General features: G+C 55.7%; 1 protein-coding gene across 4 annotated transcripts in view; it reads right to left on the bottom strand.

Annotated features, from left to right (window-relative positions):
• RPTOR (regulatory associated protein of MTOR complex 1) overlaps positions 1-27,950 on the bottom strand; it is a 350,527-nt gene that overhangs the window by 59,582 nt on the left and 262,995 nt on the right. For all 4 annotated transcript variants that reach the window (XM_040456616.1, XM_040456619.1, XM_040456617.1 and 1 more), the window contains 3 exons: positions 27,218-27,301; positions 25,832-25,942; positions 1,922-1,996 (listed from right to left, as the gene is read on the bottom strand). In XM_040456616.1, the coding sequence (XP_040312550.1) occupies positions 1,922-1,996; positions 25,832-25,942; positions 27,218-27,301 (270 nt within the window). The remainder of the gene's footprint in view (positions 1-1,921; positions 1,997-25,831; positions 25,943-27,217; positions 27,302-27,950) is intronic.

Here is a 27,950-nt window from a genome sequence, read left to right as displayed (position 1 = left end):
TCTTCATGTGCTTCATTCCAGGTGATTCCTCCAGGAATTCTCTCACTGACTGTGCCATTCTATCGTTCGATTCATCCACGGAGCTTTGGACGGCAATGTCTGCGTCTTCCGCTTACAGGACCCCCGCAAAAAACTGCCTACTGATTAAAAGAATCTAGTCGGTCCTTTTTGAGGATGAGTAAAAAGGAAAAAATAGATCATTTCCTTATAGCAGATGCAGAAGTACTTCTTTTTTTTTTTCAACGTTTATTTTATTTTTGGGACAGAGAGAGACAGCATGAACGGGCGAGGGGCAGAGAGAGAGGGAGACACAGAATTGGAAACAGGCTCCAGGCTCTGAGCCATCAGCCCAGAGCCCGACGCGGGGCTCGAACTCAGGACCGCGAGATCGTGACCTGGCTGAAGTCGGATGCTTAACCGACTGCGCCACCCAGGCGCCCCAGAAGTACTTCTGAAGAAACAACCCAGTGGTGTATTTCTGGACCTAATTAAAGCAACAAATTGTTTCACTGAATCGTCTAAAACATACTTACCCTTATGGATTTTATAGTCTTTTCCAGAGAACTCTATTACGTTCGGTTCTTGGCTGCTAATTTCCTGTTTGCTGACTCCGCTCAGTGCTCCGTCCTGCGGGTCAGGAGCCGGCTTGTGCCTCTGGCCTGAGTCTCGCGGGCTCCGGGCCGTGCAAGCGCCTTGCAGGGTTTTGGTTCTGCTTCTTCCAGGGCCCCAGAGACCTCGGCCCAGACGTGGAGAGACAAACGGGGCCCTTTGCTGAGCCCTTCCCATGGGGGGTGAGAGGTGGGGGGTGGGGGGGGCAGCCTCGAATGCTCCCTATCCGCAGGGGTCCGTTACGGTGCTGCGGCTCGGCCCGTCCTGGGTGCAGACCAGGGTCCGTGTGCACAGGGAACCCCAGGGTCAGCGCCCCCTTCCCGCTGTGGTTCCCCTCAGACTTCTCGCTTCAGTTTTTGGCATGGTGGCCATGTTCTTTCTTTCGAATGTCACTATGGGTTCAAAGCGTCAACGTGTTTGCAGCCAAAGAAGCGGGGCCCATGTGTGCCGGCTCGGCTCACCGCTGGGCCACGATCACCGCTTCGGTGTCCTTGTCCCTTTGGTCAACTGGATTCTTGCCCGAAAAGCAGGGACGCGGCTGTTTCCAGGCCTCACGTGAAGTGTCAGCTTGCACCAGCAAGGATGAGGCTGTTCCCACACTTGAGTTGAGACACACGTGCATTACCTGCCTTTTCTGTAATGATCCAGCCTTTAACGTCTCCTGATTTTTCTTGTAACCAGCATTTAGCTTAGAAAAGCCGTGGGGATGAGCGCTGATACTCGGAACACGCCCGCGAGACGAAGTGACATCGAGGAGGGGACTTGGGACGTCTCCGGTTCCCTCCGCCGTGCTGGGGGCTACAGGGACGGAGCCCAGAAGTCGGGGACGGTGCAGCCGTGGGGTGCCGTGTACGCAGGTCCCTACCGTTAAGCGTCTCACAGAATAAGCTAACTTGGAACGTCAACGTTCACACTCTTCTTTCCTCCCCTGCCTTCCTTCCTGATTCATAAGGCACATCTGCCTCTCGTCGTGTTCCAGAACCTTCACGAGGCACATGAGCTGTCATATCTACTCATTAATCTAACGCGGCTGACAGGGTGCGAGGGAGAGCGGCTCCTGCTGTGCTGAGAAGATGCGCCAGGGGGGCAGAGCAGCGGAAACAACCAGGCCAGGCCGCGCGTCTCTCCTACGCGGACGCACCGAGGGAGCGGCTCTGACATCAGGTGCACGCCGCCCGCCCCCGCCCCGACGTGCCCCCCCCACCCCCGCCCGCAGGGAGCAGCCCCGGCCACGGCCACCCCAGAGCATGACACGCCGGCGAGACAGACGACACGGACCCCGAGGGTGTCCCGGGAGGGGACGAAGCCTTACTGGCATGTACGGGTCCGCCAGGACCGACAGGAAGTATTTGTGACCGTTGTCCTTCACCAGGTCAGCTTGGCACGACTGGGGAGAGAAAGAGACAGGGAGAGACCGTGAGTGCGCGTGCCAGCAAGGGCCCTCTCGCTCCCTGTCACGGGCGAATGACGGACGTGCGGTCAGGGTCGGCTGCCTTAGGAGTTTTCTCCTCCCGCGACCAACGTCCGCTCGGCAAAGGAGCCGGAATGGTGCCCGCAGACGCACCTCACGCTCCCTCGCACGCGTGGCCGCTCCAACGGGAGGGGGCCCTGGAGGCCGCCCTCGCCTCTGTGCCCCTGCCCACCCCCTCCCTTCCCGCGTTCCCCTCCTCCCGCGTTTCGAGAGGGGGGCGCCCGGCGCTCGAAACCCTCCGGTGTCGCCGCAGACCCCAGCCCCTGCTGAAGCTTCCCTGGGGATTTTGGGAAAATGATCTCTGGGAGTCACTCGTGTCACATGTTCCTACTTCAGCCCGCGCTTCCCAGAGCAGAGGCCCAGTCCTCACGCCACAGGAAGAGCGCTGAGGCGGTGCCGTGGAGTCAGGGGTAAGCGCACGGTCAGGGGCGCGGCTCCCCCGGCTCTTCGGGCCGCGCTGCACCCACAAGCACCTGCACGGCTGCGGGTTCACGTGCTCAGCACACGTCCGAGGACCCGCTGGTGCCGGGCGCTGCTTTGGTCCCGGACGCAGAGATGTGACGCGCACCCCGCTCCCGGTTTCTGGAGGAGACCACCGTGTGCGTGTGACGGCCGGGAGACACTGGGGACTTGGGGGCTCAGGGGAAGGAGGGGGCGCCTAAGCCGAGGGGCAGCTGGGATCTTCTGCAGAGTCGTTACGGAGGCGAAGGCGAGCCTATCCCTCGGGATGTGGGACGCAGACGGCACGGGGCTTCGGATGCCGCGCGGGGACCCCGAGGAGGCCTGAGGGGCCTGGGAGGGTCAAGGTGGCGGGTCTGCAGGTTGGCGTCTTGAGGGAACCACAATGGAGAGTGAGCGGGACCCGAAGGAGAGGCGCGCGCAGCCAAGGGCAGAGGGGGTGGAGATGGGGGCGACCCCGGACACGGGAGGAGGAGGCTGTTCCCCTGGGATCTGGGCAGGAGGGGCCAGGGGACCCACCCGCCCGGCAAGATCGAAGAGGCGGGTGCCGGTGGACAGGTCCGCTAGGAGGAGGAGCTCAGTCTGGGGGCCACTGCATTTGAGGCGCCTCTGAGACCAGCAGAGCCGTCGAGAGGCAGGAGCACGTAGCCAAAGGGCAGGGCGCGGGGTCCAAGCTGACCTTCTAGGTCGGAAGTCACACCCGTGTTGGGTAGGAAGACCACAGAGGTGGAGGGTGCTTGGGCCACGGAGGACGGGGCCCCGGAGGACGAGGAAGACGGGTGCCCGGGAGCAAGGGGCTTGCAAGTGACGCCCGGGGCTGAGGACTTGGAATCCTGGAGGAGGGAGCCTGGCTCAGAGGCGGCATCAGTGTTCCCACGAGCACGGATTTCACACCAGGCTGGCGGGCTTGGGGGCATTTTGTACGTGCTGGCTGGTCAAGGGGCTCAGATGATCGAGCCCCAGACACTCGGGTAGAGGATAACATCTGCACGGCTTCGGGTGAAAGCCTGAAGGTGGGACAAAGTTCCTGTTTGCACGTAGGAGAGGAAAGGGCAGAACGGGAGGCAAGGACCTAGGTCTCATGCCAGGATGCCCTCTCGCCAGCTGGGGGACCCCACCTTAGAAACCCGCACTCGACTACTGGAGTGGCCAAGGAAACACACAACACATCCAGCGGCATCCGTGAGCGGGAGAGACACACAGATCACGGACGCCCCCATCCTTGGAGACGGTGACCCTCGGAACGTGGCCGCGACACCGAACAGGCTCCTGGATCGATTCCAGAAAAACTGATCTGGGGTAACACGTGCATAGAGACATGGCACGCTCCATCCGGAGGTCAAAGGCCATCACAGAAGAGTGAGGACAGAATTTCTGACGTGTGCTCCCCCCAGCTGTGTGCCCCTCACCCCCGGCCGTGTGCAGCCCCCTCCCAGCTCTGTAGACGTCACGCCCGGCCCTGCGTCCCCTCCACACCGCCCGCTTCTGGGGGCTCTGATGATCAGGTGTTTCTGCCTCTCTGTACTAAACCCATCAGGCGGCCGCTGGACTCCCGTTACGTGGGAGCTGAGCAGGTAGGCGTCGGCGGTCAGGAGGCAGGGGCACCCCGGACTCAGGTCAGCAGGCTAACTCCTGAAGAGCCAGGGAAGCCAGGGAAGCTGAGGGGCCCGCCGCTCTGAATGAAGTTTGTGACAGAAGAAGGAGAAAGGCATCAACACCCTGTCCCCTCTGCAGACGCTCAGTGCAGAGGGCCTGGGGGAGGGCAGCTGTTTCACAGCCGCCCAGTGGCACCGGCGTCCCTGGGGGCAGCGGTCGGGTGCCCGGGTCTGAGAACAAAGGCCCCTTCTTCTGTTTCTAAACCAGGCGCTCGACAAGTCAGATCAAGGCCTACGCATCTGCAGGGGAAGCTCCCTCAACCTGTCTCATCAGAGAGGAACACGAGGCCACTGGTTCACATCCCACTCGTTCGGGAGGGAGGCCCGTGTCGCAGCACCACACTTCCGTGCACCTGCTCTGATGGGGCGGGTCCCCCAGGGGGAACCGCCAACAAGGCCACCTGCCTGTTCGGTCCTTGGCAGGAGACGCCTACCGACCGGCTCTGAGCTCGCTCGGACTTTCACCGGCTTCGCTGTCCCAGTCCCGCCCTCCGTCCACACCGCAGGCAGGGAGCCGGGACACCCGTCCCTGGCCAAGCGCCTCGCTAGAAGAAGGAACACAGGCCTCTCAAATGCAACGGACGGCCCCGCAGCAGCTGCCTCCCTAACCTTGTATCATCTGGGCCCCCCCCCCCCCCCCGCCATCAAGCCGCAAGTGTGACACATCAAGGCGGGAGAAGAAAGGGCATGAATACAAAATGGTTTTTCCTAAGCCAGCCCCTGCCCGCCACGCGCAAAACCCGCCCCGATGTGCTTGTAACTCTTGTCGCAGTTCTAATTCTTCCCTCTCAGCACTTCAGGGAAATGTATGTTACACACACATTTTTTGAGCGAGCGCATGAGCACAGCAGGGAAGGGGCAGAGAGAGGGAGAGGGAGAATCCCAAGCAGGCTCCGCACTGTCAGCGCAGAGCCCGACGCGGGGCTCGATACGACGGCCCTGGGATCAAGACCGGAGCCGAAATCCAGTCGGATGCTCAACCCACCGAGCCACCCAGGCGCCCCTAGGGAATTACATTTTTTTTTTTAATTTTTTTTTTCAACGTTTATTTATTTTTGGGACAGAGAGAGACAGAGCATGAACGGGGGAGGGGCAGAGAGAGAGGGAGACACAGAATCGGAAACAGGCTCCAGGCTCCGAGCCATCAGCCCAGAGCCCGACGCGGGGCTCGAACTCACGGACCGCGAGATCGTGACCTGGCTGAAGTCGGACGCTCAACCGACTGCGCCACCCAGGCGCCCCTAGGGAATTACATTTTTGAAACGAGGGCCAGGGCGGGGAAGAAGAGAAGCAGAGCAGCAGAGAAGGACGTGAGCACGCACCTCACGTGAGACGCGGAGACGCGGTCTGCGGACAGGGATGGGACAGAGCAGAGAACAGGAAGGCTGGGGTCTGCGAGGGTGAGTGTAAGAGGCGAGGCAGCTGTTCCTTGTGGGCACCCTCTGGCAGAGCCGGCCTCCTCCTCCTCTGCGAAGACTACAGTCTGTCCTGGGGGGGCGGGGGGCAGAGGCACAACCGAACACAGATGGACAGACTACTGTAGGCAGGACAGTCCTGAGCACCGGTGGGCGCGGTGACTCATGACCCGCCGTGCCCTTGGAGAAACTCACACGTTTTGTAAACGTACTTTAAGAGTTCAAAACTCGGGGCGCCTGGGTGGCTCGGTCTGTTAAGCGTCCGACTTTAGTTCAGGTCATGATCTCACGGTTCACGGGTTCGAGCCCCACGTCGGGCTCTGTGCTGACAGCTCAGAACCTGGAGTTGCTTCCGATTCTGGGTCTCCCTCTCTCTCTCTGCCCCTCCCCTGTTCATCCTCTGTCTCTGTCTCAAGAATAAACATTAGGGGCGCCTGGGTGGCGCAGTCGGTTAAGCGTCCGACTTCAGCCAGGTCACGATCTCACGGTCTGGGAGTTCGAGGCCCGCGTCAGGCTCTGGGCTGATGGCTCGGAGCCTGGAGCCTGTTTCCGATTCTGTGTCTCCCTCTCTCTCTGCCCCTCCCCCGGTTCATGCTCTGTCTCTCTCTGTCCCCCCCCCCAAAAAAAAATAAACATTAAAAAAAAAAAAATAAATAAATAAATAAAAGTTCAAAACTCAAAATGTTGCAGAAAGGCATAGATGGGGAAGTCCGCTTCCATGCTGGGTCCCTGCAGGGACTGGCATGACGTTTGGACGTAACACGAAAATAAACGTTAAACACGATGCAAGTTGAAGCCTCTCCTCAGCGCTGCGGTAACGGCCGCGTTGGCTTATTTCTTCTTCCGGTGCTTCTCTGTCTAAGCGCAAGAAATCCGAGGACTGTGGAGACGGAGCTAGCCCTTCCTTCGACACGGGGACCACCGTCTGTGCCCTGCACCTTGCGCTTCTTCACGTGCCACAGCCCTGCCACACGGAGAGTTCTGTCTTCACGGCGAATGCAGAACAGCCCTTTGGAGAGCGTGGCTCATTCATGCACGCACAGGCCAGGCTGTGGGTTCCCAGACGCAACACGGCCCATCAGAGGGTAGGTGTGTGTGCAGTTTTGGCACGCTGTCCTCACAGCTCAGCCATAAAGCACCTGAGTGCTTGCCCATCTGAGACGTGGAAAAACCCATATTCAGTGCAGCCCTACTGTGCACTTTCCTCATCGTGGAGAAGCCTGAGCCTGTCCCGTGTGTGGAAGTAAGGGCCATTTGTATGGGAACTGTGGGTTCACGTTCATTCTTTGTTTCTCTACTGGACTGTGGAGAGTTTTTCTTGATTTCTAGGAGCTCTTTATATATTATGAAGGCTAGCCTTTCACCTGGAAGAGGAGTTTTAAGTATCTGCGACCCACCAATGATGCCTGTTGAAAATTTGCTCGTGTTTTTTCTCCACCCATGTAAATGTTTTATTTTCATGCAACCAAATCTATTAATTTTCAGAGATAGCTACATTTTAAGTTATAGCTGGACAGGCTTTCATCACTCCAAGGTTAAGCTAGAATCTGCCTGGGTTTTCTTCTAGTGCTCTTGTGGTGTCATTCTTTACATTTAAATAATTTACCTCTTTAAAGTCAATTCTGGTGTTCAGGATGTGCAGATAGCGAGCTCCCCTAGTGCCAAAAATTCGGGAATGCATCATCTTTTTTTTTTTTATTATTATATTTTTTAAGTTTTATTTATTTTGAGAGACACAGAGGCAGTGTGAGAAGGGGAGGGGCAGAGAAAGAGGGAGAGAGAGAATCTCAAGCAGCCTCCGCACTGTCAGTGCAGAGCCCGATGCGGGGCTCGAACTCATGAAACCATGAGATCATGACCTGAGCTGAAACTGAGAACCGGACGCTTAACCGACTGAGCCACCCAGGAGCCCCCGGGAACGCATCGTCTTTACCGCTGAGCTGAGATGCTGACTTGACCATGCACTATGCCTTGTGTGCGCTGAGGTCCATTTCTGTTGTGCCCGTTTGTCAGCCTGTCTGTCCATAATCCAGCCCCTCAACCCTCTTTATTACTGGGGCTTCATCGTTAGTTTTGGCATCGGGGACGATTAGATCCTTGCCGTTCTTCTTCCTAGTCAAGGTTTCCCTGGAGAGTGCTATTTATTTCTCCGTAGGAAGTATGTCTGTCTAGTTCCAGAAAAGAGGGGGAAAAAAAGCTTGCTGGTAGTTTTATTGGGATCGTCTTACAGTTTAAATCAACTCAGGGAACCCTGACATACTGACGATAACAACCCTTCTGTAATTAAACTGCCTATGTCTTCATTTGTGCGTGTTGAATTCTGTGCTCTTCAGGAATGTTTTCCAGTTTCCTTCATGGGGGTTTCTCATGCTTCGGGTCGGGCTTATTCCCAGATTTAGGGCTCTCTTGCAAACAGGGCGCACGTATCTTCCGCCGGTTGTAACCCGTGGTTTCTGCGTATTAATCCGAAGTCTCCTGTCTCATAAATTCTCTCATTAGCGGGATCTCACGGACGCCTCTGGGTTTTCCAGGCATACGGTCCTAGCTGTGTGCGGACCGTGGTGGTTTGCCTCTACTTTTCTAATTTTTGTGCCTTTAATTCCAGCCTCTGACTGTGTTAGCTGACAGTGACAGTGACATCTTCCTCTGCTCACTTTTGCTTTTGCGTTTCCCCATTAGTATGCTGCTGGCTTCTGGGCTGACAGGAAACCAGGCTGAATGTTAGAGAAGCAGCCACTGGTGCCGTTACTGAGTGGTTTTCTTCCTTCGTGAGATCGACCCCCACCTTCTTGTACTTGTTAGCGTTATTACTGTAACGGCTCAGCTTTTTAAAGGTGGACGCTGAGCCAAGCCTTCACCCGGGGAAGGACCCACTGGGCAGCGCTGTGCAGCCTTTCCGTGTTCTCCCGACTTATTTCCAAACGCTCACAAGTATGGACGTAATGTGCTTTGCTTGTTTTGTGTGAGCCTTTTAGTGTTCTTTGTGTGTGCTGACACGTGTAAGACATAAAATTTACCATTTTACCCACATTTATTATTATTATTATTATTTTAACGTTTACGTATTTTTGAGAAAGACAGAGAGGCAGAGTGTGAGCAGGGGAGGGGCAGAGAGAGAGGGAGGCACAGAATCCGAAGCAGGCTCCAGGCTCCGAGCTGTCGGCACAGAGCCCGACGTGGGGCTCAAACTTGCGAACCATGAGATCATGACCTGAGCCAAAGTTGGACGCTTAACCGACTGAGCCACCCAGGTGCCCCCATTTTACCCACATTTAAAATATGCGCTTTGCTTGGGGCGCCTGGGTGGCTCAGTCGGTTGAACATCCGACTTCAGCTCAGGTCACGATCTCACGGTCCGTGAGTTCGAGCCCCGCGTCGGGCTCTGGGCTGATGGCTCAGAGCCTGGAGCCTGCTTCCGATTCTGTGTCTCCCTCTGTCTCTACCCCTCCCCCATTCATGCTCTCTCTCTGTCTCAAAAATAAATAAACATTAAAAAAAAAATTAAAAAATAAATAAAGTATGCGCTTTGGTGGCCCTGAGCACAGTCACAATGCTGTGCACCGTAGGTGCCTACATCAATGTCACGCTGGCTCCATAAACAGCTGCAAGGTGTCCCTTCACCTCCACTCGGGAGAGATTCTCTGCCCGGAACGACGGGGCGTGGCAGGACCTTCCTAGCACCCTCTTGCTACTCCTTCTGTGGAGACGGTCTGCTCGAGCTTTTTACTCCTCAAATCAGTTTGAGAAGTTCTATCTTCCTAGAAATAGAAGCCTGCGGTACTCAAGCGTTACTGCACTTGCAGAGATGTGCACAGTCTCAGGACCACACCTGTCCTCCCTCCCACAGTGTTTCCTGCCTGGTCGCTTCTAGATTGTACTTGGCCCCCTTAATTAGGTGAGCAGATCCTTCCCCCCACAACGAAGCCACTTCTTATCTATGGTTTCATTTTCATATTTTTGTTTGCAAACTCAGAGAAAGCCCTCTCTTTTATCTTTGTCAAACTGCTTTCTTTTGCTCGTCTGTAGTCCCTTTCGTGTCACCGCGTCGTCCATCTAGCTGGCCGCTTGCTCTGCTGTGACTCTGTTAGGACGGTGCGGGGACTTACGACTGTGAAGTCTTCTCTGAACGTGGCTTTAGCTGTGTCCTGGGGGTCCGATGCCCGTTATTTTCATCTTCTGTGCTTTTGGAAACTATAATTTTGTTTTGTATTTTTCCTTTGACCCAAGATCGAAGATAATTGCTTTTATTTTTTTTTTATTTTTTATTTTTTATTTTTGTTTATTTTTGGGAGAGAGACAGAGCATGAACGGGGGAGGGGCAGAGAGAGAGGGAGACACAGAATCGGAAACAGGCTCCAGGCTCTGAGCCATCAGCCCAGAGCCCGACGCAGGGCTCGAACTCACGGACCGCGAGATCGTGACCTGGCTGAAGTCGGACGCTCAACCGACTGCGCCACCCAGGCGCCCCGATAATTGCTTTTAAAAGAAGTAAATTCCTAGTTGTGCGGCCTGTTGTGTTTTCTGACACCGTTATTCATTTCTGGTCCTGCCATGCACATTGTCTGCACTATTCCTGCTTTTTGGAAATTCTTAGGGTTTCTTTTGTGGCCTAATACACGTGGTCAGATCTCACGAACGAACAGATATTTAACGGAAGAAATAGTCTTTATAATCAGGACACAGGTTCAACACGTGTTCTCCAGGCTGCACTTGTGAGTCTGCGTCACTCTTCACGAAAGCAGCGGCGACGGTCATGCCTGACTGTGCCTGGGCTGTTACGAGCTCTGTGGCCACGGACACGGATTCCACCACCGCCTCGGCAGGAAGTTGTTTAAGTCCCGTTTACACGCAGTGAGCTGCCCGAGGGCCGTCCGCAGAGCCGGAACCAAAACCGAGGCCGGTCCAAATCACAGTGCCTTCCTCACTCAGCACCAAGGAGTTTACCTCCACCTTCTCCATTCTGTGGGGGGACAGGGGACACGCGGGTCCCAGCGTGTTACTCAGCTCTCTCCTCGACGGGAGACGCCTGCCCTGGCACAGCTCCGCGGCTCAGGTGCACGCGCCAGGAGGCAGTGGTTCCACTCGTTCCGCTCTGGGTGCAGAAGGCCGGGACCCTTCTCCCCGCCGTGCTCCTTGGGGTTTCTCTACGTGCAAATCAGATCAACACACAGAGCGAGAAAGGGCAACACGACGGCACCGGCTGGTCCGTTCCTCCCACCCGCGTCCAGCTCCCCAAGGGCGGCCAATCGCCATTCTTTTGGACGGGTTTTCAAGAATTTACCTCCAGATTTCGAAACAGTGGCCATGTCTTTATTTAGCCACTTCCACTATAGGATATGAGGATTTCGTTCTTTTGTGCTTCCGACTTTTGTTTTCCACCTACTTTCCCAGATGATTTCACCGAAGCTTCGGTCAATTCGACACTCGGCGTTTACGTTACATTCAGGCAAAAATCTTCACTGAGGAGGCGAGCTGTGTACTCCGATGGCATTTCCTCACCATAACCCTTTTGTTTCACTCGCTTCTCCGGCTGACAGACAACCCCTCACTCGTTTCTGCACCTGCTCACCCACCAGACAGCGGTCAGTTCCTGTGTCTCTGTCCGCCGGGCCCAGGGGACCTCTGCTCTGCCTGGGTGGATTCTGGCCTAGGCCGGAGAGCGGCCCTCACCCCGGCGCCGGTCCTTCTGCTGGACTGGGACCCGCGGTTCCTGGCGCTCATCTGAGATCCCTGGACTCGTTTGAACTGTTCATTTCTGTAGCGCAGCCCTACTTTCCCAGCCAGGCCCTGAAACTGTCCCTGAGGGTCACGCTGAGCCATGCCGCATGGGGTTCTCCCCCACTTGGTGTCAATTACCCAGGGGCAGAACGGGCAGCGGTGACGGAGAAATGCTTCTGAACAAAGAGACCCCCCCCCCCCCGCGCCCAGCGGGGGCGCCGTGCGAGTGAGATGCTTGCACTCACACCTTGTTTGACATGAGGTATCTCCGTGCATCCGTGTCTTGGCTCCTGGCCTGTCGTCCCCACCGCGGGCACCCGAGCACCCTCTGGGCACAGCCTCTCAGGTCAGCCCAGCCACTCTCGAGATCTTCTTTTTGCTCTTACTGTGGCTGGACTCCCCGAGTGGCTGCCTTCAGGTGAGCTCGTTACTCTGGTCCCTGCTCTGCTACACTCTCAGCTCTTTGAGGACAAAACCCTGATTATTACTCTCCATGGTCCCGGAATGTCGCGCAGCCTGGTTCCCATCAGAGGGCCACTAAGCGTTTGCTGAGCAAATAAAAAAGCCGACGTGTACATGGAGAAGCATGACGCAATCCGGGATGTTAATCACACCCAGTAACTGCTTCCAGTGTGGATGAGTCAGTCTAGAGGCCCGTGGAAGCAGGAGGGATGGGCTTTCCTGGGTCCAGAGCTGCTGAGCCACAGGGCCAGGATGTCGAGGCCCGGCCTCTCCCTGCCGCGCACTGTGGGCTTCTACCCAGACCCTGGACCCGGGTTGCCGCCAGGTGCAGCCTCACGGTCCCGGGTGGGAAAGGTGACTCAGCTGGCGGCCCCGGACCGTACCCCCAACCCAGCCTCGACTTCAGGCTCTGCACACCAGACTGCAGTCGCCCTTTTCATAAGACATGTAAGAGTCGGGTCCTGCTGGGCTGCGCTCGCACGCTGACCCGCACCCCGTCCTCGTCCTCGCTCTCCTCGCGGCTGACCCGCACCCCTGTCCTTGTCCTCGCTCTCCTCGCGGCCGACCCACACCCCCGTCCTCGTCCTCGCTCTCCTCGCGGGCTGACCCGCACCCCCGTCCTCGTCCTCGCTCTGATCAGTGCCGCAGAGCCAGTGAGCGATTCAGCCCAGCCTGACGATGAATCACAGGGCCTGAGTCATCACCCAAAAAGACGGCCTGTCTTGATTGCCCTCAGCAGCAGGCTGACGCTTCAGCTCCTCTCACCAGGAAGTCCCCTGCAGCCTGAGTCACTGGCCCATTCATGCTACAATGGGCCTGACGACCTGACAGCGGTGGTGACAACCTCCCGCTTCCTCCCTTGGCTTCTCATTTCACTCCTGGAAATCCAGAGGCATCTGGAAACGACAGTCTCCCTTCTGCCAGGGACAGACACGCTCAGCAGCAACCTGGCCTTTTACCAAAGTGCGAGTCTGGCCGGGCCTGGCCTCTTCCCGGGCAGGTGTGGGAAGGGGCAGCCCCTGGCTCCTGCGACGTACTCTCCGGGTCCACAGTCCTCCAGGGGCCCCGCAGGGGTGGATCCGAATCACCTCTGGGGCGAAACCCACTCGGGGGGGCCTCTGAAACGCAGCCGCCTCACATAACTGGGATGTCGGCTACGAAGGGACGCGTGGCAGCTGTAGTTCACCAAACAATACAAACGGCACCTCACATCCACCGAAACGGCACATCCTTGCGGACGACAGCTTCGTGAGACATGCAGACTTGTGCTCCCAGACACTAAGATTGAGTTTATTTTCTGCACTTTATAACCCATAGTTTGGAAATTAAATGGGCCATCAAAGCAATTTAATTATTGATGTCAAAATGAGCAGGCGGGAAGGGTAACATTCATCAAGCGCCTACGGCAAGCCGGACACGGGGCCGGGGCTCTCCTGGGGACTCAGGCCTGGCTGTGGCCCCCCGGCTCCTTCACTGCCCGCTGCCCGAGCACCTGCTGGGTCCGGGCGGTGGGGCAGGAAGGCTGGCCGGGAAGGGAACTGAGGGAATACACAAAACCCTGGGAATGCCAACACGAAAGAAAACAGCTCCGACACCAAACCTTATTCAATAAGGCTAACCCAGTGACAAGGGCGAGAGATGAAAAGAACAATATTCAGATTTTAAAAAAACAATGAAGGAGAGTAAAGGAACCGTGTTCGACCTCAGACATAAAGCCGGCCACGTAACAAAAATCCCAGCGCACCACGGTGACCTCCTTGTAGAGAGAAAACGGTGGAAGCGGGGTTTGGGGCGGGGGGGGGGGGACACGTGGAGACACCCGGAAACACACCTCAGCCCGGCGGTCCAGGTCCCGTCCGTGGCGACGCATCATGTTGACGGCACGGACCCCTGACATGAAGAGAAGGGCCCTCTGCCTCTGCGGTCTTCCTCCCCGAGCCCATCACCCGACATCAGACACACCCCAACGGAGGGACGGCCCCAGCACTCCCAGAACTGCCGGGCCACCCGAAACCAGGGACGACGTGAGAGACGGCTCAGCCCGGAGACGCCTGGGGAGATGTGACGAATGGAGTGGAAAGGGGACGACAGGAAAACCAAGGACACTCGAACGCAGTGCGGACTTTGGTTAGTGGCAATGTCATTCCTTAAGATGTTAACAATGGCGGAAAGTGGGTGTGGGGCACACGGGAACTTTATTTCCTGTTCTAGGTTTTCTGTAAATGTAACCTGTCCTAAAAAGTGGTTTATTAACATAAAACCTGTAGGAACAAGGCAGTCAGAGACAGAGAGATACACAAGCTGCCAGCACAGGAGTAAGGTCTGCCCCAGGGCCTGAGCGGGCCAGCCCCTCGCAGGGGCAGGGCCACCGGGACGGCAGGCTCTGGACTGAGAAGTCTCCGGCCCTCCTGGGCACACTTGGGTCTGGGGGACCCGAGTCCTCACAGGATGGGAGAGGAGACTATACCCACTCATTTTCTCCACTGAGCTTTTCTGTGTGAGCCTGGAGGGGGCGGCGGGACGGGTGCAGGTGCAGGAAGAGAAGCTGGTGACATCAGAGCCGGTGGGGGGGAGGGGAGGTGGTGGTGATGGGATATTCTGTAGGGAAATCAGCACATGTTCTGGGACCGGGGAGGGGAGCCAGCATAGGTGTGAGGGCACAGAAATAAAATTCATCCGCTTTTACTCACAGAGTATGTTCTTTCTGGTCCCACAACTGCCTCACACATGGCGAAGCTCTGTGTATCCCCACATTTGGATTGACGTCATGAATGCGACACAGAGCGTTTTTCCAAATTCGCAGACAGCGTGCCCTCGGTGCCCTGGTGGCACTCTGATAAACCTTTACTGAGTGGAACTTGGGAAAGCCTGCCCGAACTGCATATTAACGGTGCCTACGGATAAACCCCAGACAACCGCAGCCCAGCTTGCAGGGCTCTTTGGCCGTCTCCCCTCCCGCAGTATGGTTTATTAGCAGAAAGAAAAAGGATAATAAGGGGTCTGAGGGTCACCAGCCAGCACCACCCTCCCGGAGCACGGCCCTCGGAGACTGCAGGTTTGGCCACGTTTCGTACACTTTCTCATCCTCCTGTGACACTGCTCTTGACCTGCGACCCCATCACACAACCTCGAGGACAATTTAAATATTCTGCACCGTGTGCGCTCTCCCCCTCGCTTCCCCTGTGCTTGTCTGCACTTTTTCAAAGTTGCAGATGGCGTGAGGCTTTGCCTGGAAACTTTCCTGAGAAAAAGGACAATGTTCTCTTGCATAACCACAAACCCCTGTCACTCAAGACATTCAGCATCGATGCCTCGATGCCACGCTATTAGCCAATATCTAGTCTCCATTCAAATTTCTCTCGATGGTCAAACAACGTCTCTTACAGCTTTCGGTTCTGGGTCCAGGATCTAGACCGGCACTTACTGGTCGCACATTACGAGTCTTTGTCTAGAACAACTGCCCCACGTTTTGTTGTCTTTGTCGAACTGAAAATCTAGTAGGGACCGTACAGTTGTGCGTAGACTGTTCTGCAATTTGAAATTTAAAAAATAACTTTTTTAACATTTATTTATTTTTGAGAGACGGAGTGCAAGTGGGGGAGAGGCAGAGAGAGAGGGAGACACAGAATCTGAAGCAGGCTCCAGGCTCCAAGCTGTCAGCATAGAGCCTGATGTGGGGCTCGAACTCACAAACCGTGAGACCATGACCTGAGCTGAAGTTGGACGCTTAATGGACTGAGCCACCCAGATGCCCCTGTTTTATTTATTTTTGAGAGAGAAAGAGGGAGAGAGAACGAGCAGGGGAGAGGCGGAGAGAGGGGAAGGGAGACACAGAATCCAAAGCAGGCTCCAGGTTCTGAGCTGTCAGCACAGAGCCCGACGCAGGGCTTGGACCCGTGAACCATGAGATCGTGACCTGAGCCAAAGTTGGACACTGAACCGACTGAGCCACCCAGGTGCCCCCACCATTTGAAATTCTTAACAGCTCTGAGGTTGAAGCAATATACAAAAAAACCGCACATCTAAAAATACAGATTTCAGTAATTTTGGACATATGTACACACCCATGAAGCCATGCCCACAATCAAGGTAAGCAACCTCTGCCCTCAAAACTTTCCTTGTGCCCCTTCCGAACCGCCCCCCACCCCCCCTGCCAACTGGCAGCCATCTGTTCTCTGTGAGTACGGTTTACATTTTCTAGAATTTTATATAAATGGAACTACATAGTGAATACCGTTCTTTTACTGGCTTCTTTCCCTCAGCTATTTTGGGGCCAGTATATCCTTTTTTATTGCCTAGCAGTACTGCCCCGTGTGGATAAATCACTGTTTGCTTATTCACGCCCGTTGATGGTCTTTTGGGCTACTTCTGTTGTTTGGCTATTACAAATAAAGCCACTATAAACATCGTGTATCACTTCTGAACAGACGTGTGCCTTCGGGTGGGTGTGCCACGTGCGTTTCTCGAAATCTGCGCCTGGGCTGGACAGTGTTTGGATTTTGGACATGCTAGCAGCCGCGTGCCGGTATCGGACTGGTTTCATTTGTGTTCTCCAAGGACAAATGGCAAGCGGCAACTTTTCGGGTGCTCTTCTGTCAGCATACTACTTCCTCCGTGAAGTGACTATTCAAACCCTTTGCCCGTTTTTTGGTTTGTGTGTCTGTTTTCACGTTGAGCTTTGAGAGTTCCCTATGGGATCTAAGAGTTTGTATTAGGTAAATGATGTGCAAGGTATGAGGTGTAGACTCATTTGTTTGCATCTGGATGTCCAAGTGTCCCAAGGTCACGTGGCGAAAAGACGCTCCTTTCTGTGGGGCTGAACTATTTGCATCTTTGTTGCCGATCAGTTGACCACACACACGTGGGTGCAGCTCCTGACTTCTCATTTGTTTCCACTGCTCGTTCTCATGCCACTTGCAGTGCTGACTGTCACAGATACGGGGAAGTCTTGACACTAGGCAATATTAGTCCCTTAACGTTGTTCTTTTTTTTTTTTTTTTTCCCAACGTTTATTTATTTTTGGGACAGAGAGAGACAGAGCATGAACGGGGGAGGGGCAGAGAGAGAGGGAGACACAGCATCGGAAACAGGCTCCAGGCTCCGAGCCATCAGCCCAGAGCCCGACGCGGGGCTCGTACTCCCAGACCGCGAGATCGTGACCTGGCTGAAGTCGGACGCTTCACCGACTGCGCCACCCAGGCGCCCCCGTTGTTCTTTTTTTAAAAAAGAAAGTTGTCTTGTTTATTCTTAGGTCCTTTGCATTTTCATATATGGATTTGTAGTCAGGGTCCATGTTGATGGGATCTCTCCATTTATCTAGATTTTCTGTAATTTCTCTTGCCAATGGATTGTAGTTTCAAGTACAGAAGTCTTGCACATGTGTTGCTGAATTCGTCCCCAAGTATTTTATATTTTTGATACTGTTGTAAATGTTTTTTACTTTGATTTCAACTTCCCATGGTTGATCAACAGTATATACAAACAAAATAGATTGTCTTATAACCTACAACCTTACTAAGTTCACTCAGTGGTAGTAGGTTGTGGGTCTGTTTGTTTTTTTAATAGATTCAATTAGCTTTTCTACAAAGAGAATCATGTTGATTGAAAACAGAGACAGTTAAACGTTTTCCTTTCCAACCTGGATGCCTTTATTTTTCTTGTACTCCCCAGGGCTTCGAGTACAGCACCGGAGAGAAATGATGAGGGCAGACACCCCGGCTTGTTTCTCATCCTAGTGTTGAGACTTTTCACCATTAAGTGTGATGTTGGCTGTAACGGTTTTTGTAGATGCTGTTCGTCATGCGGAGGAAGTTCCCTTCTGTTGACTGGTTTGCCAAGAGCTTTTTTTTTTTTTTTTTTTTTTAAAGTCTGAAATAGATTTTAGATTTGGTCAAATGCTTTCTTTGTGTCTACTGAGAATGATAATACGGTTTTTGTGACTGTTAATATGGTAAACTGCATGATTTTTTAAAATCATTAAACAATCTCGCATTCCTGAAATAAATTCCACTAGGTCATGAGTTTTTAGTCTTTTTATATGCCGCCGAATTTGATTTACTGAAGCTTTTTAAATTTAAATTTTTTAAATATTTTAAGTTTGTTCAGTTTGAGAGAGAAAGTGAGTGAGCATGCACGCATGTGAATGGGGAAGGGGGGAGGGGCAGAGAGAGAGAGAGAGGGAGAGAGAAAGAGAAAGTGAGAGAGTCCCAAGACCGGTCCCAAGACCGATGTGGGCTCGGTCTCACAAACCGTGGGATCATGACCCGAGTCGATACCAAGAGTCGGACGCTCAGCTGCCTGAGCCCCTCAGGTGCCCCTGATTTACTAAAGTCTTATTTGGAGCGTTTGATCTTCCCAAAGGATGCCGGTCTGTGTGATGTGTCGTCTGGATCTGGCACCGGGCACTTCCTGCGGGCAGTGGAATGACACGGCCGAGTGCTTGTTTGTACCCATTCCCTCAGTGACGCTCGCTAGAACTTGCCAGTGAAGCCGCTGGACCTGGAGTTTTCTTTGCAGGAACGTTTCAAAATACAAATCCAATTTCTTAACAGACACGGTACTATTCTGACTCACTTCTCAAGTGAGAAACTCGTGTCATTCCAGGAATGTGTCTTTTTCATCAAATTTACCGAGTGTTCTGGCATGGAGTTGTTCATACTATTCACATATTATTCCCTTAATGTTTCTAGAACCTTCCGCGATGCCACCTCTCATTCCTGATTTGGGAATTGGCGTCTGTTTTTCTCTCTGCCACTCTGGGAACAGTATAGAGGTTCCTCAAAAGCCTAAAAATAGAACCGCCCTACGATGCAGCAATAACACTAATGGGTGTCTAACCAGAGGAAATGAGATTAGTATCTGGGTAGCTGTTTACTCATTGATCTGCTCTAAGAACCAGCTTCTGCTTGCACAGATTTTCTTTATTGCTTTTCTGTTTTCTTTTGCATTGATTTCCACTGTGATCTTTATTTCCTTTCTCCTACTTCCTTCGGGTTCAACCTGCTTTTCTTTCACTAACATCTTAGGGCTGAAGCGGAGGTCAATGATTTAAAACCTCCCATTTCCCAACGGATGCCCTGTAGTGGTGCCAATTTCCCTCTCAGCGCTGCTGAGCTGTGCCCCCACTTGTCCTCATGTGCTGGGTTTTCGCTGGCATTCAGTTCAAGGTATTTTTTACTTCCCCTCAGACCTTTTTGAAAAATATCATTCAACAAGTTTTATTTCACTGACTTTATATTTTCATATAAATGATACAATTATAATAAACTTTATCAGTAAAAGTTGTATGCTGTGGTATAAATCATACATATTTTTTCTAGCTTTACTGAGGCGTAACTGACAAACGGAAATACATACAATTTTCGTATATTCAGCGTAAGGGTCTGATACACGCATCCGCCGTGAAATGATCGCGCAATCAGGTTAATGAACACATCCACGAACTCACAGTTATTTTGTTTGGTGTGATGAGAACACTTAAGGTTTACCATCTTAGCGGCTTTTGAGTGCACATACGGAACTGTCACTGCGGTCATGGGGCCGCACGTCACAGCCCGGCTCCACGTAGAACCGGAGGTGTGTGCTTTTCCACACGCACCTCCCGTGTCCGCCACTGGCAGACCCCCTCAACCACCGTCTCTCTCTCTCTCTCTCTGGTTCTGGAAGTTCGACTTTTTTAGATTCCACAAGTGGATGGGATCAGGTGGTATCTGTCCTCTGTGTGGCTTACCTCACTTCGCACAGTGCCCTCCAGGTTCAACCATCTCGTCACAGACAGGAGGATTTTCTTCTTTTCTCCGGTGTGCGTATGTGTGTGCGTGTGTGTGCGTGCGACCCTTCCGTATCCATTCATCTGCTCAGGGTCGTCTCCGTGCTTGGCTGTGGAGAAGGCTGCAGTGAACACGGGGCTGTGGGTGTCTCTGCGGGGCCGGGTTGCATTCCCTCTGGTGCTACGCCCACTGGTGGGAACGGACAGAGGTTCCATTTTGAATTTCCTGAGGACCCTCCACGCTGCTCTCCCCAGTGGCCGCACCAGTTTACGCTCCCACCGACAGTGCCTGTTTTGTTCTGTTCTCTCCATGGCCTCGCCTACACGCGGCAACTCCGTGTTTTTGAGGACAGCCAACCTGACGGGCGTGAGGTGATGTCTCAGTGTGGTTTCTATCGCGTTTCCTCGTGATGAGTGATGTGGAGCGTCTTTCCGCAGACCTGCTGGTCCTCTGTGTGTCTTCTTTGGAAAAAGGTCTACTCAGGTCCTCTGTCCATTGTTTAACGGGATCGTTTGGGTTTTTGCTATGAAGTTATATGAGTCCTTGTATATTTTGGGTATTAACCCCTTGTCAGATAGACAGTTCGAAAATACCGTCTCCAGTTCCACAGGCTGCCTTTTCAGCTCTTTAGTCTGATGTACTCCCATCCGTGTATTTTACATATAAATATTTAAAACTACACGTATCATCTTATATAAATATTTATGTCACGTATATAACATTTATATGTTTTAAATATTTCATGCATCTTATACTTACATTGTTTGTTAAAATTTCATCTTATAATTTAAACATTTGAACACTTACTTATTTAAAAGCGTGCTTCGTTTCCACGTGTTTGGAAGTCCTCCTGTCGTGCGGGGCTGTGCTGCGGCCCGCAGTGCCGTGTGCTCCTGGCACGTGGACGGGAGGGGTGTTCCCCACGGATTTCCCTTCTCCTCGCCGTGCCGTCTTCTCCAGGAGCCCCGGCTTCTCCGGGTTCGGTGGTGGCAGCTCCAGAGGAGCTCCCGGGCTCCTCTCGCGCAAGTCCTTTCCCCCCAGAGACACCGGCTGCCCAGAAACACAGGCGTTTCCGCGCTGCTGTTAACACGGGCGTCTGGCCTTCTTCGCTTGACGGTCGCGCCGAGTACCTCCCACCTCCAGGCTAGTCGTGTCCTTACACCGGAGGCGCATTTCCCACGAGCAGCTCACGGTCTGCTCTCGCTCCCTAGATCCATCCGGCCACCTCTGCCTCCCAGCCGGGCCGTCGCGCTGCTTACACGGTCACCGCCGACACGGTTACGCCCAAATCCACGTGCCTGCCATCTTCTGTAGGCGCCATCTAGTCCCCGTCCCCCTCTCCTTACCTTCTTTTTTGTGTGACCCTTGTACACATTGACGGCCTCAGGGGACCTCTTCTGCTGGCGAGGAGGCTCTCCCTGTAAAAGGATGGCAGTGATGGCCTCGACGTGCGCGGGCTGCCTCTTCCTCGCGGTCCACCTCCAGGCGGTAGCACATCACACGAAGTGCGAGAAGCTGACCGGAGCCTTTCTTCAATTTCTGCCCCGCCCCCACGTCCCTGCTGTGACCGCACGCGTCGCTTGTGTGCACGCCACCAACCCCCAGCGCACGGCGATTACTGTCCGCTCCAGCAGATGATCTTCGACAGATTCAAGGCGCAGGAAGTCAGACTTATTCGTGGGGCTCCCGTGCCTGCATGTGCACCGCGCGCCTTTCTGCCTGGGGACCCTCGCTAACGTTCCTCGTGGTGTGGGTCTGCCGGGCTGCCACCCTCCGGTGTCGACTGTCTTACGAAGTCCTCACTCTGCCGCCACCTGTAGAGAGCCTCCCGCTGCGCACAGAAGGCCAGGCCGGCGGCTTTTCTTCGGTGACGTTAGGGCGCCAGCCCGCCGTCCCCCTGCTGGTGCGGCCCCCGGCTGGCAGCCCGCTGTCTTCCCTCTCCTTGCCCCTCTGTTCTCTTTTATCGGCTGCTTCTGGTTCTTATATTGATCATGTTTTTAAGCAATTAGGTTAGGACTCGGGTGTTTTTCACGTTCCCTGCGCGTGGGGTTCCTGGAGCTTCCCGGGCCTGTGGGCTCGTAGTTTTCGTCAAATTGGAAAATTTGGACATTTCTTAGCCCATTTCTTGGGCGGTTTTTCCCGCTGGCCCGTCAGCGGCTCCGAGTACACACGTCAGGCCACCTGCAGGTGTCCCACGACTCAGAGATGCTCCTTCGGTGTCGTAAGAGCCTGGCTGTGCTCCCTGTGCCCGTGTGCACAGACTGTGCTGCTGAAGCTCTTCTGCGGCGTGCAGCCGGCGGTCAGGCTGTCGATCCTGCCCGGCACGTTTCTCACGGCATGCTGCGGCTTCCCTCTGCGAGAGGCTCAGCCGGCCCTCTGAGGGCTTCGAGTTCCAGTGGAGCTTTTTATGCGGAGCAGATTTCTAGCAATGGTTTCCACGTCCTTCTCGGCTAGTTCTCTCACACCTGCGAGGGGTCAGGTGGGTGTCAGCGGGTCTTTCTCCTCATTGTGGATCACGGATCCCCGCTTCCTCACGCTCCTGGTCGTTTCGCTCAGTAGTAGAGGTGGGCGCAGACCCACATGGTGCACAGGTGATCTGGGGAGAGACCCTCCTGGGACTGGTTCCGCGGGGACAACAGGAAAGGCTTTCCTGTGCCACCTGTCCCCACAGCGTGTGCCGCCCCTCGGTCAAATGGCACCGGACCGTCGGCCCTGCTCCTCCTCCCAGACGCGGCTGAAGCGCTTCTGGCCTCCCCCCACCTGCCCCCCTCCCCCCCGTGATGGCCCATGGTGTGTGCTCAGCACATTCCTGTGGCCTAAGAAGAGGCCCTGAACTTGCCCCTCAGCTGGGGTCCGCCCTGCGTGGGCCACCCCACCCTTCACCCTCAGGAAGTGCCCTGTGTTCCGCGCAGACGTTCATCCTAGCGCGGCCATTCCTGACCCTCCCAGTGGCCACTCAACGACCCGGTGAGCTCTGCCACAGCACGAGAGCCCGTGGAGGCCGGCGGGGACCCAGTGTGACTTCTGGCCAGATGCAAACGAGGGAAGGTAAGGGAACCACCAACCCCCCCCCCCCCCCCCCCACAAAGCACATGGAACTGTCATCTCCGGGAAGCCATCCGAGTGATCATGAAAAGGAAGGTGGAGGTGAACGGCACTCAGACTCAGCTGGAAATATTTCAAAAGGTCTCTCAGTAGGATGACGGCCTTTGAATAAACAGGTGCCACGGGCTGGTTAAGAACGAGTTCACAGAAAGGTCCCTGGCGCCCGCGGGCAGGTACAGCGACACTGAAGGCCCGGACACTTCCAGCTGGCCGCAGCGCCATTAAACGTGTAAGTCCTTCAGCGCGGGCCCTGAGACTCCCTCGAGCAGGGGGGCGGGGGAGCTGTAGCAGGTGCGCTCACGGGGGGCCCCCCGCATCCAGCACATGCAGGAGACACGCAGGCCCCCCGAGACAGATGTGCCGGGAGGCGGTTTTTGGCGTGCAGAAGTACGATGACCACCCAGATCCCGCGAGAATGCAGTGGCGAGGTGCAGGCACGAGGGCTGTCCTTTTCACACACACAGCAAAGACTGGAGCAGAAACAGACGCTCCCAGGACTAAACGCACACACAGTCTGGTTCTAGGCACTGACAGGCAGCAGAGGTTCCGCGGGGACGAGAGCGCTGGTGGCCCAGCGGCAGGGAGGTGGGCCTGGGGGCGCCCTCTCCTGTCCCTCTCCTCCCACGGGCTGCGGGCCGAGCTGGGCGCCCTACGCACCCAGGAACCTCGACACGTGCTCTGCTCGGCCCAGGACCGGCTAACGGGATCAGTACATTTTCAGATGCGCCGTTGAGAAAACAGAGACGTTGAAGGACAAGGGGAGTTCCAGAACGACCTCCCTGGAAGAGCCCTTCTCTCCTCCTGTTCCCAGAGCACGGCTCTTGGTGAGACGTGAGCGGCAAAAGGGAACTGACCGAAAGGTACAGTTTCCTTGCCCACAACACCAGGCTTTCCGATCGGCCAGAGAGGGTTTCTGCGTACAGGACACCAGCCGGGCAGACGCGAGACTTACACCGTGATTCCTTCTATTCTAAAAGTTCCAGGTCACGGCTGTCATCTTCGTACCGCGCCGCTGGAAGCACAGAGGGGCGGGGGATGGGAAAGGAAAGCGGCTCGCTGGAGAAAATGAGGGAGGCAGGGCCCAAATTCAGATTTTTAACTCTTTAGTCCAGCAAAGTTTCGGCCAATCTTCCAGAGGAGTCATTGCTCGTCTGAAGTTAGTTCCACAGATAGGAAGGTAAATATTTTGTCAAAACCTCTAACGTTCTAGTCATCATCACGGAGCAGACAAGCAACGGAACATTCTGCGGATACAGCTATGCGCAGGGCACTGGGCCCAAGGAGGGTCAAGGCTGACCTGAGGTCAAGGTTAGCCTTGGGTGCAGTGAGCAGGAGGGAGGCTGTTTCCAGCACCGAGAGGACCATGGGGACCAGGAACACCGAGGTGAGTGGACCCTGCGTCTGGTCAACAACGTTCTGGTCGGTACCAGGGGAACCGGGGAAAGGACTGAGGCCGACAGACGGGGACTGAGCCACCCCCCAGGACTTGTCTGCGGCTGCTATGAGCAGCTGTGCAGAAAGGCCAGGAGAACCTCCCAGGCAACGGTCAGAACTGCAGGGCTCAGCAAGGCCGCTACACAGGCGAGCAAACAAAATCGTCAACCACGGAGTACAACGTCATCCAAGAGAGCGTCGCCCAGATGCACCTGTGCTGTCACGTGTTCCTGGGAATGCCTGGGACACCCGCGTCCTCCGGCAGCCATCACCCCTTGCTCGGGCCCCACGGCACAGCTCCGGCGGCCTCAAGGTGCGCGGGTAGCCTCGGCGCCCAGGTGAGGGAGGACTGGGTCCGGCAGCAGCCTGGAGCTGCAGGGGCTCGTTCACAGGACGGCGGAGGGTGTGGGGAGCAGGGAGCAGCATGCAGAGTGGAGGCGAGCCGGGGAAGGTCTGCTGGAACGCGGAGGCAGCGGTGGGGCCCTGGCCACCTACCAGGTGCGGCTGGGGTGGGGGCAGGCCGGTTGAGGCTCTGGTGCCCGGCAGGAGGGGTGACAAGGGAGAAGCCCACTCCCCTCCCCGCCCACCAAACCCCTCAAGCAAGCGACCACGTGATCACCGCGTTTCCTCCCCTCTCCACATCTACGGTTCTCTGAAGCTGAGTGCCGCGCACGGGGGCCTCTTCTGGGGGGTGTCCGCTCCCGGCCGGTGCTCACCCCCACTCTGGAACCCCTCTGTGTCCTGTGAGTCACGCCTCCCGCCTCGTCAATCCTGCTTTGCCTTCCTTCCGTGGCTCTTCCTCCTCCACACGCCCAGCCCCGGGGCTCACCGCACCCCTCAGGCACAGGTCCTCCCCACCTGGGGTCTCCCCAACCATCACCCCATCACACCCACTCTCCCAGCCCCTCCTCAGCTAACCTACAACCTCTACACCGAGGCCACGAGTTAAAAACCACAGCTTGGATCTTGTCCCATTGCGGACTCTTTACCGGTTCCTCTTGGCTGAAGAGTGGGGTGCCCTCCACTTAGAGGAGGCCCCGCATGTGCCTCCAGCCCCTCTAGGCCCTCACCCTCACGGTACAGCCCCTCAGACACGGGGCTTCCCCCCTGCAGCGGAGGGCTCTGACCCGCTGGACGGAGCCTGTCTCCAGTCTCCAGCATAGCCCGAAGGGTGGGGCTCCACAGAGTGGATGTGAGTCTGCGGCCCGGGAGGCCTGAGGACAGGGAGGGGCAGAGACTGGAGAGCAGAGCTGGAGGAGATGGTCCCCAAGGTCCCCAAGATCAGGGTGGGGAGGAAAAAGCACGGGTGGGACACAGCAGGTCTGGTGGGGGTCTGGGTGAGGCAGGGTAGAGTTTAAAGAAGGAAGCGGTCTGGGTCACTTCCTGCTGGAGGACTGCAGGGGGCGGGGAGGGGGCGGCCTGCGGCACGTGAGGGACACGAATGGCGTGGCTGCAGCCCAGGTGACCAGGACTGGGCCCCAAGGAGACGTACCTCCCTTATTGTGGAAGGGGGGTGCCAGCCGTGCCTGGAGAGGGAGGGAGGAGCTGGCCCTGAAGGCAGAGGCTTGGGTGAAGCAGGACAAGAAACGCGGGGTCATCGCAGGGGGACAGAGGACACGGCGTCACGGCGGGCAAACCAGCTGCGCTCAGCACCTCTGCAGCAGCAGCCGCCGCCCGGGCCGCCTGATGCACGGAGCCCGCCTCGCGCCTGCGGGGACAACGCGGACTACTCACACTGTCCACGGCCAGGATCTTGGCCCAGATGAAAACCAGGAGGGGCCGCAGCTCTCGGGCGGAGCTCTGCAGCAGCTTCAGCACGTAGGGGAAGATGCCCACAGACAAGGCCTGGGAGAGAGAAGAGAGAGTGAGCGCCAGCACCGGCTCCCGGGCAGCCGAGTGGCGCCGGGGGCAGATGGCGCGGCTCGGGACGGGGTGTGCGCAGCCTTTGGCGCGGTGGGAATGCCGTGGGGGTGGACGCGCCTCACGCAGAGCAAGCGGCTTCCTCTGGCCTCCTCACCCCCGCACTCCCAGATGCCGCGGGACTTCTCCCGTCCTGCCACGTCCAGAGACCAAGGCTCGCCTCACGAGGGACGGGTGGCTTCCCGTCTGGAACCCGCCGTCCCCACCCTCGGAGGGCCTTGTCTGCTCTCAGCAGCAAAGCGCAAGGCCCCTTAACAGTGGTTCTCGTGCTTCGAACCACAAGGCGTCTGCCGCCTTGGGATGGGCCAGTCTGCTGGTTAAGACGGGGAGCAGCCGCGGGGGCTCCTGTGCCCAGATCCGGATGGGGCATCATCCTGGGGGGTCGTCTCTGCTCTCGGCAGGGCAGCGACAGAGAAGCGGGCTATCTCGGCACAAAGGACACCTGGGCAGAGCCCGGTTTTGTCCATCACCTCAGCGTCTCCCTCCAAGACAGACGGAGGGGGACACCCAGGGCAGAGTCCGAGGACGGGGTCTGTGTCCTTTCCTCATTAAAGGCTGTGTGTACCACAAATTCGATAATTTCTAATTATCATGAATATTGCTTTTTCAGACTGTAATTCTAAACTGTTGTTTGCACACAGAACCAAGAAGGTCCATGTTTGCAGCTGGTGACAGGTCTCCTGAACCTCCTCTAAGTGGCAGGTCCCCTAACGATACCCCCTTCCTTCTGATGTAGTTGTTGAAAAACAAGTCGCTTTTTGATCTGATTTTTGTCAGTGTTTTCTGTTTTCAATGGCCGTTTCTACTCCTCTGCGGAATGAGAAATCAAAGAAGGGTTTCCAGATTGTGCTGGGCACCGGAGTGTGAAGTCGGTGGACGGGTGTGTGCGGGCACTCTGCGGGCTCCGGGGCACCTGCAGGGGCGAGCCACTCCCGAACGGGGGCGGGCCGGCCACACTTTCTGTCTGCAAAGGCGAAGCCCCGTGGCAGATGGGAGAAGATGGCAGAACAAAACCAAACCGCCAGAGGCTGTAGTGACGGAGGCCGCGAGGCAGCACGTGCGTGCACCTCTAGGGCCCCTCGGGGTGACCGCCCCCCCTCCCCTGCCCCCAATGGCTCCCAGCTTGTGAGACAGTCCTCGGACGCACCACGGAGTCTCCGGGGCTCCACCCTCCCCCGGCTCAGTGCGGGAAGCACGCACCAGGCTCACCGCCCAGGGGCCCAGGTCCAAGAAGCGCCCCAGCAGATCCAGGGCTCTCAGCCGGTGCACCTGACTCAACAGCACCTGAGAAAGGAAGAAGGAGAGGGCGTCACCGTGGAACCGTGCGATTGTAGACGCGGGGGTGCACTCACACCTGCCCCCGGCTGCATTCATTCATTTACCTACAGCAGGTGCTCCTTTCTCTGTATAAAATAGGGGCTCCGCAGAAAGTATTAGAACAAATACTTTTTAATTGCATGTAAAAACACACCGAGGACACTGTGGTGTATAAACCTCCAGACAGCGTTCCTTTAATTACTCTAAACTAGATAATCTATTATTGCGTTTCTCACCTCTTCTGTAAACTGAATAAAATACTGTGGCTTTGACTCCCCGTCGCTGGGCACGTCTGGCCGTACCATTCCCGGTGCCCGGTTCATTTAAACAACCTCCCCACTGCAACCTTTTTAAACTATTATCAGGTTTTTGCTATTACAAACAATGCTATGATAAATATCCCAACAGGCATATTTCCGCCCATTCACATGGTTTTTCCCGAGGATAAATCCGAGGGTAGGAGCAGTACGAGTTTACTACCGAATTACCTGCCAGTGAACTACCCTGAACTTCCAACAGTCCACGCATGGGTGCCCCCCACCGCCCCGTGGTCCCTCCCCGCCGTGGGTGCTCCCTCCCTCCCGTGGGCCTTTGCTGATCACAGTGCACAGGACGA

This window comes from Herpailurus yagouaroundi, unplaced genomic scaffold (genome assembly GCF_014898765.1).
Source record: "Herpailurus yagouaroundi ecotype Mexico unplaced genomic scaffold, PumYag 217, whole genome shotgun sequence".
NCBI lineage: Eukaryota > Metazoa > Chordata > Mammalia > Carnivora > Felidae > Herpailurus > Herpailurus yagouaroundi.
The sequence above is the reverse complement of the archived record's forward strand: the minus strand, read 5'-3'. Positions and strand labels throughout refer to the sequence as shown.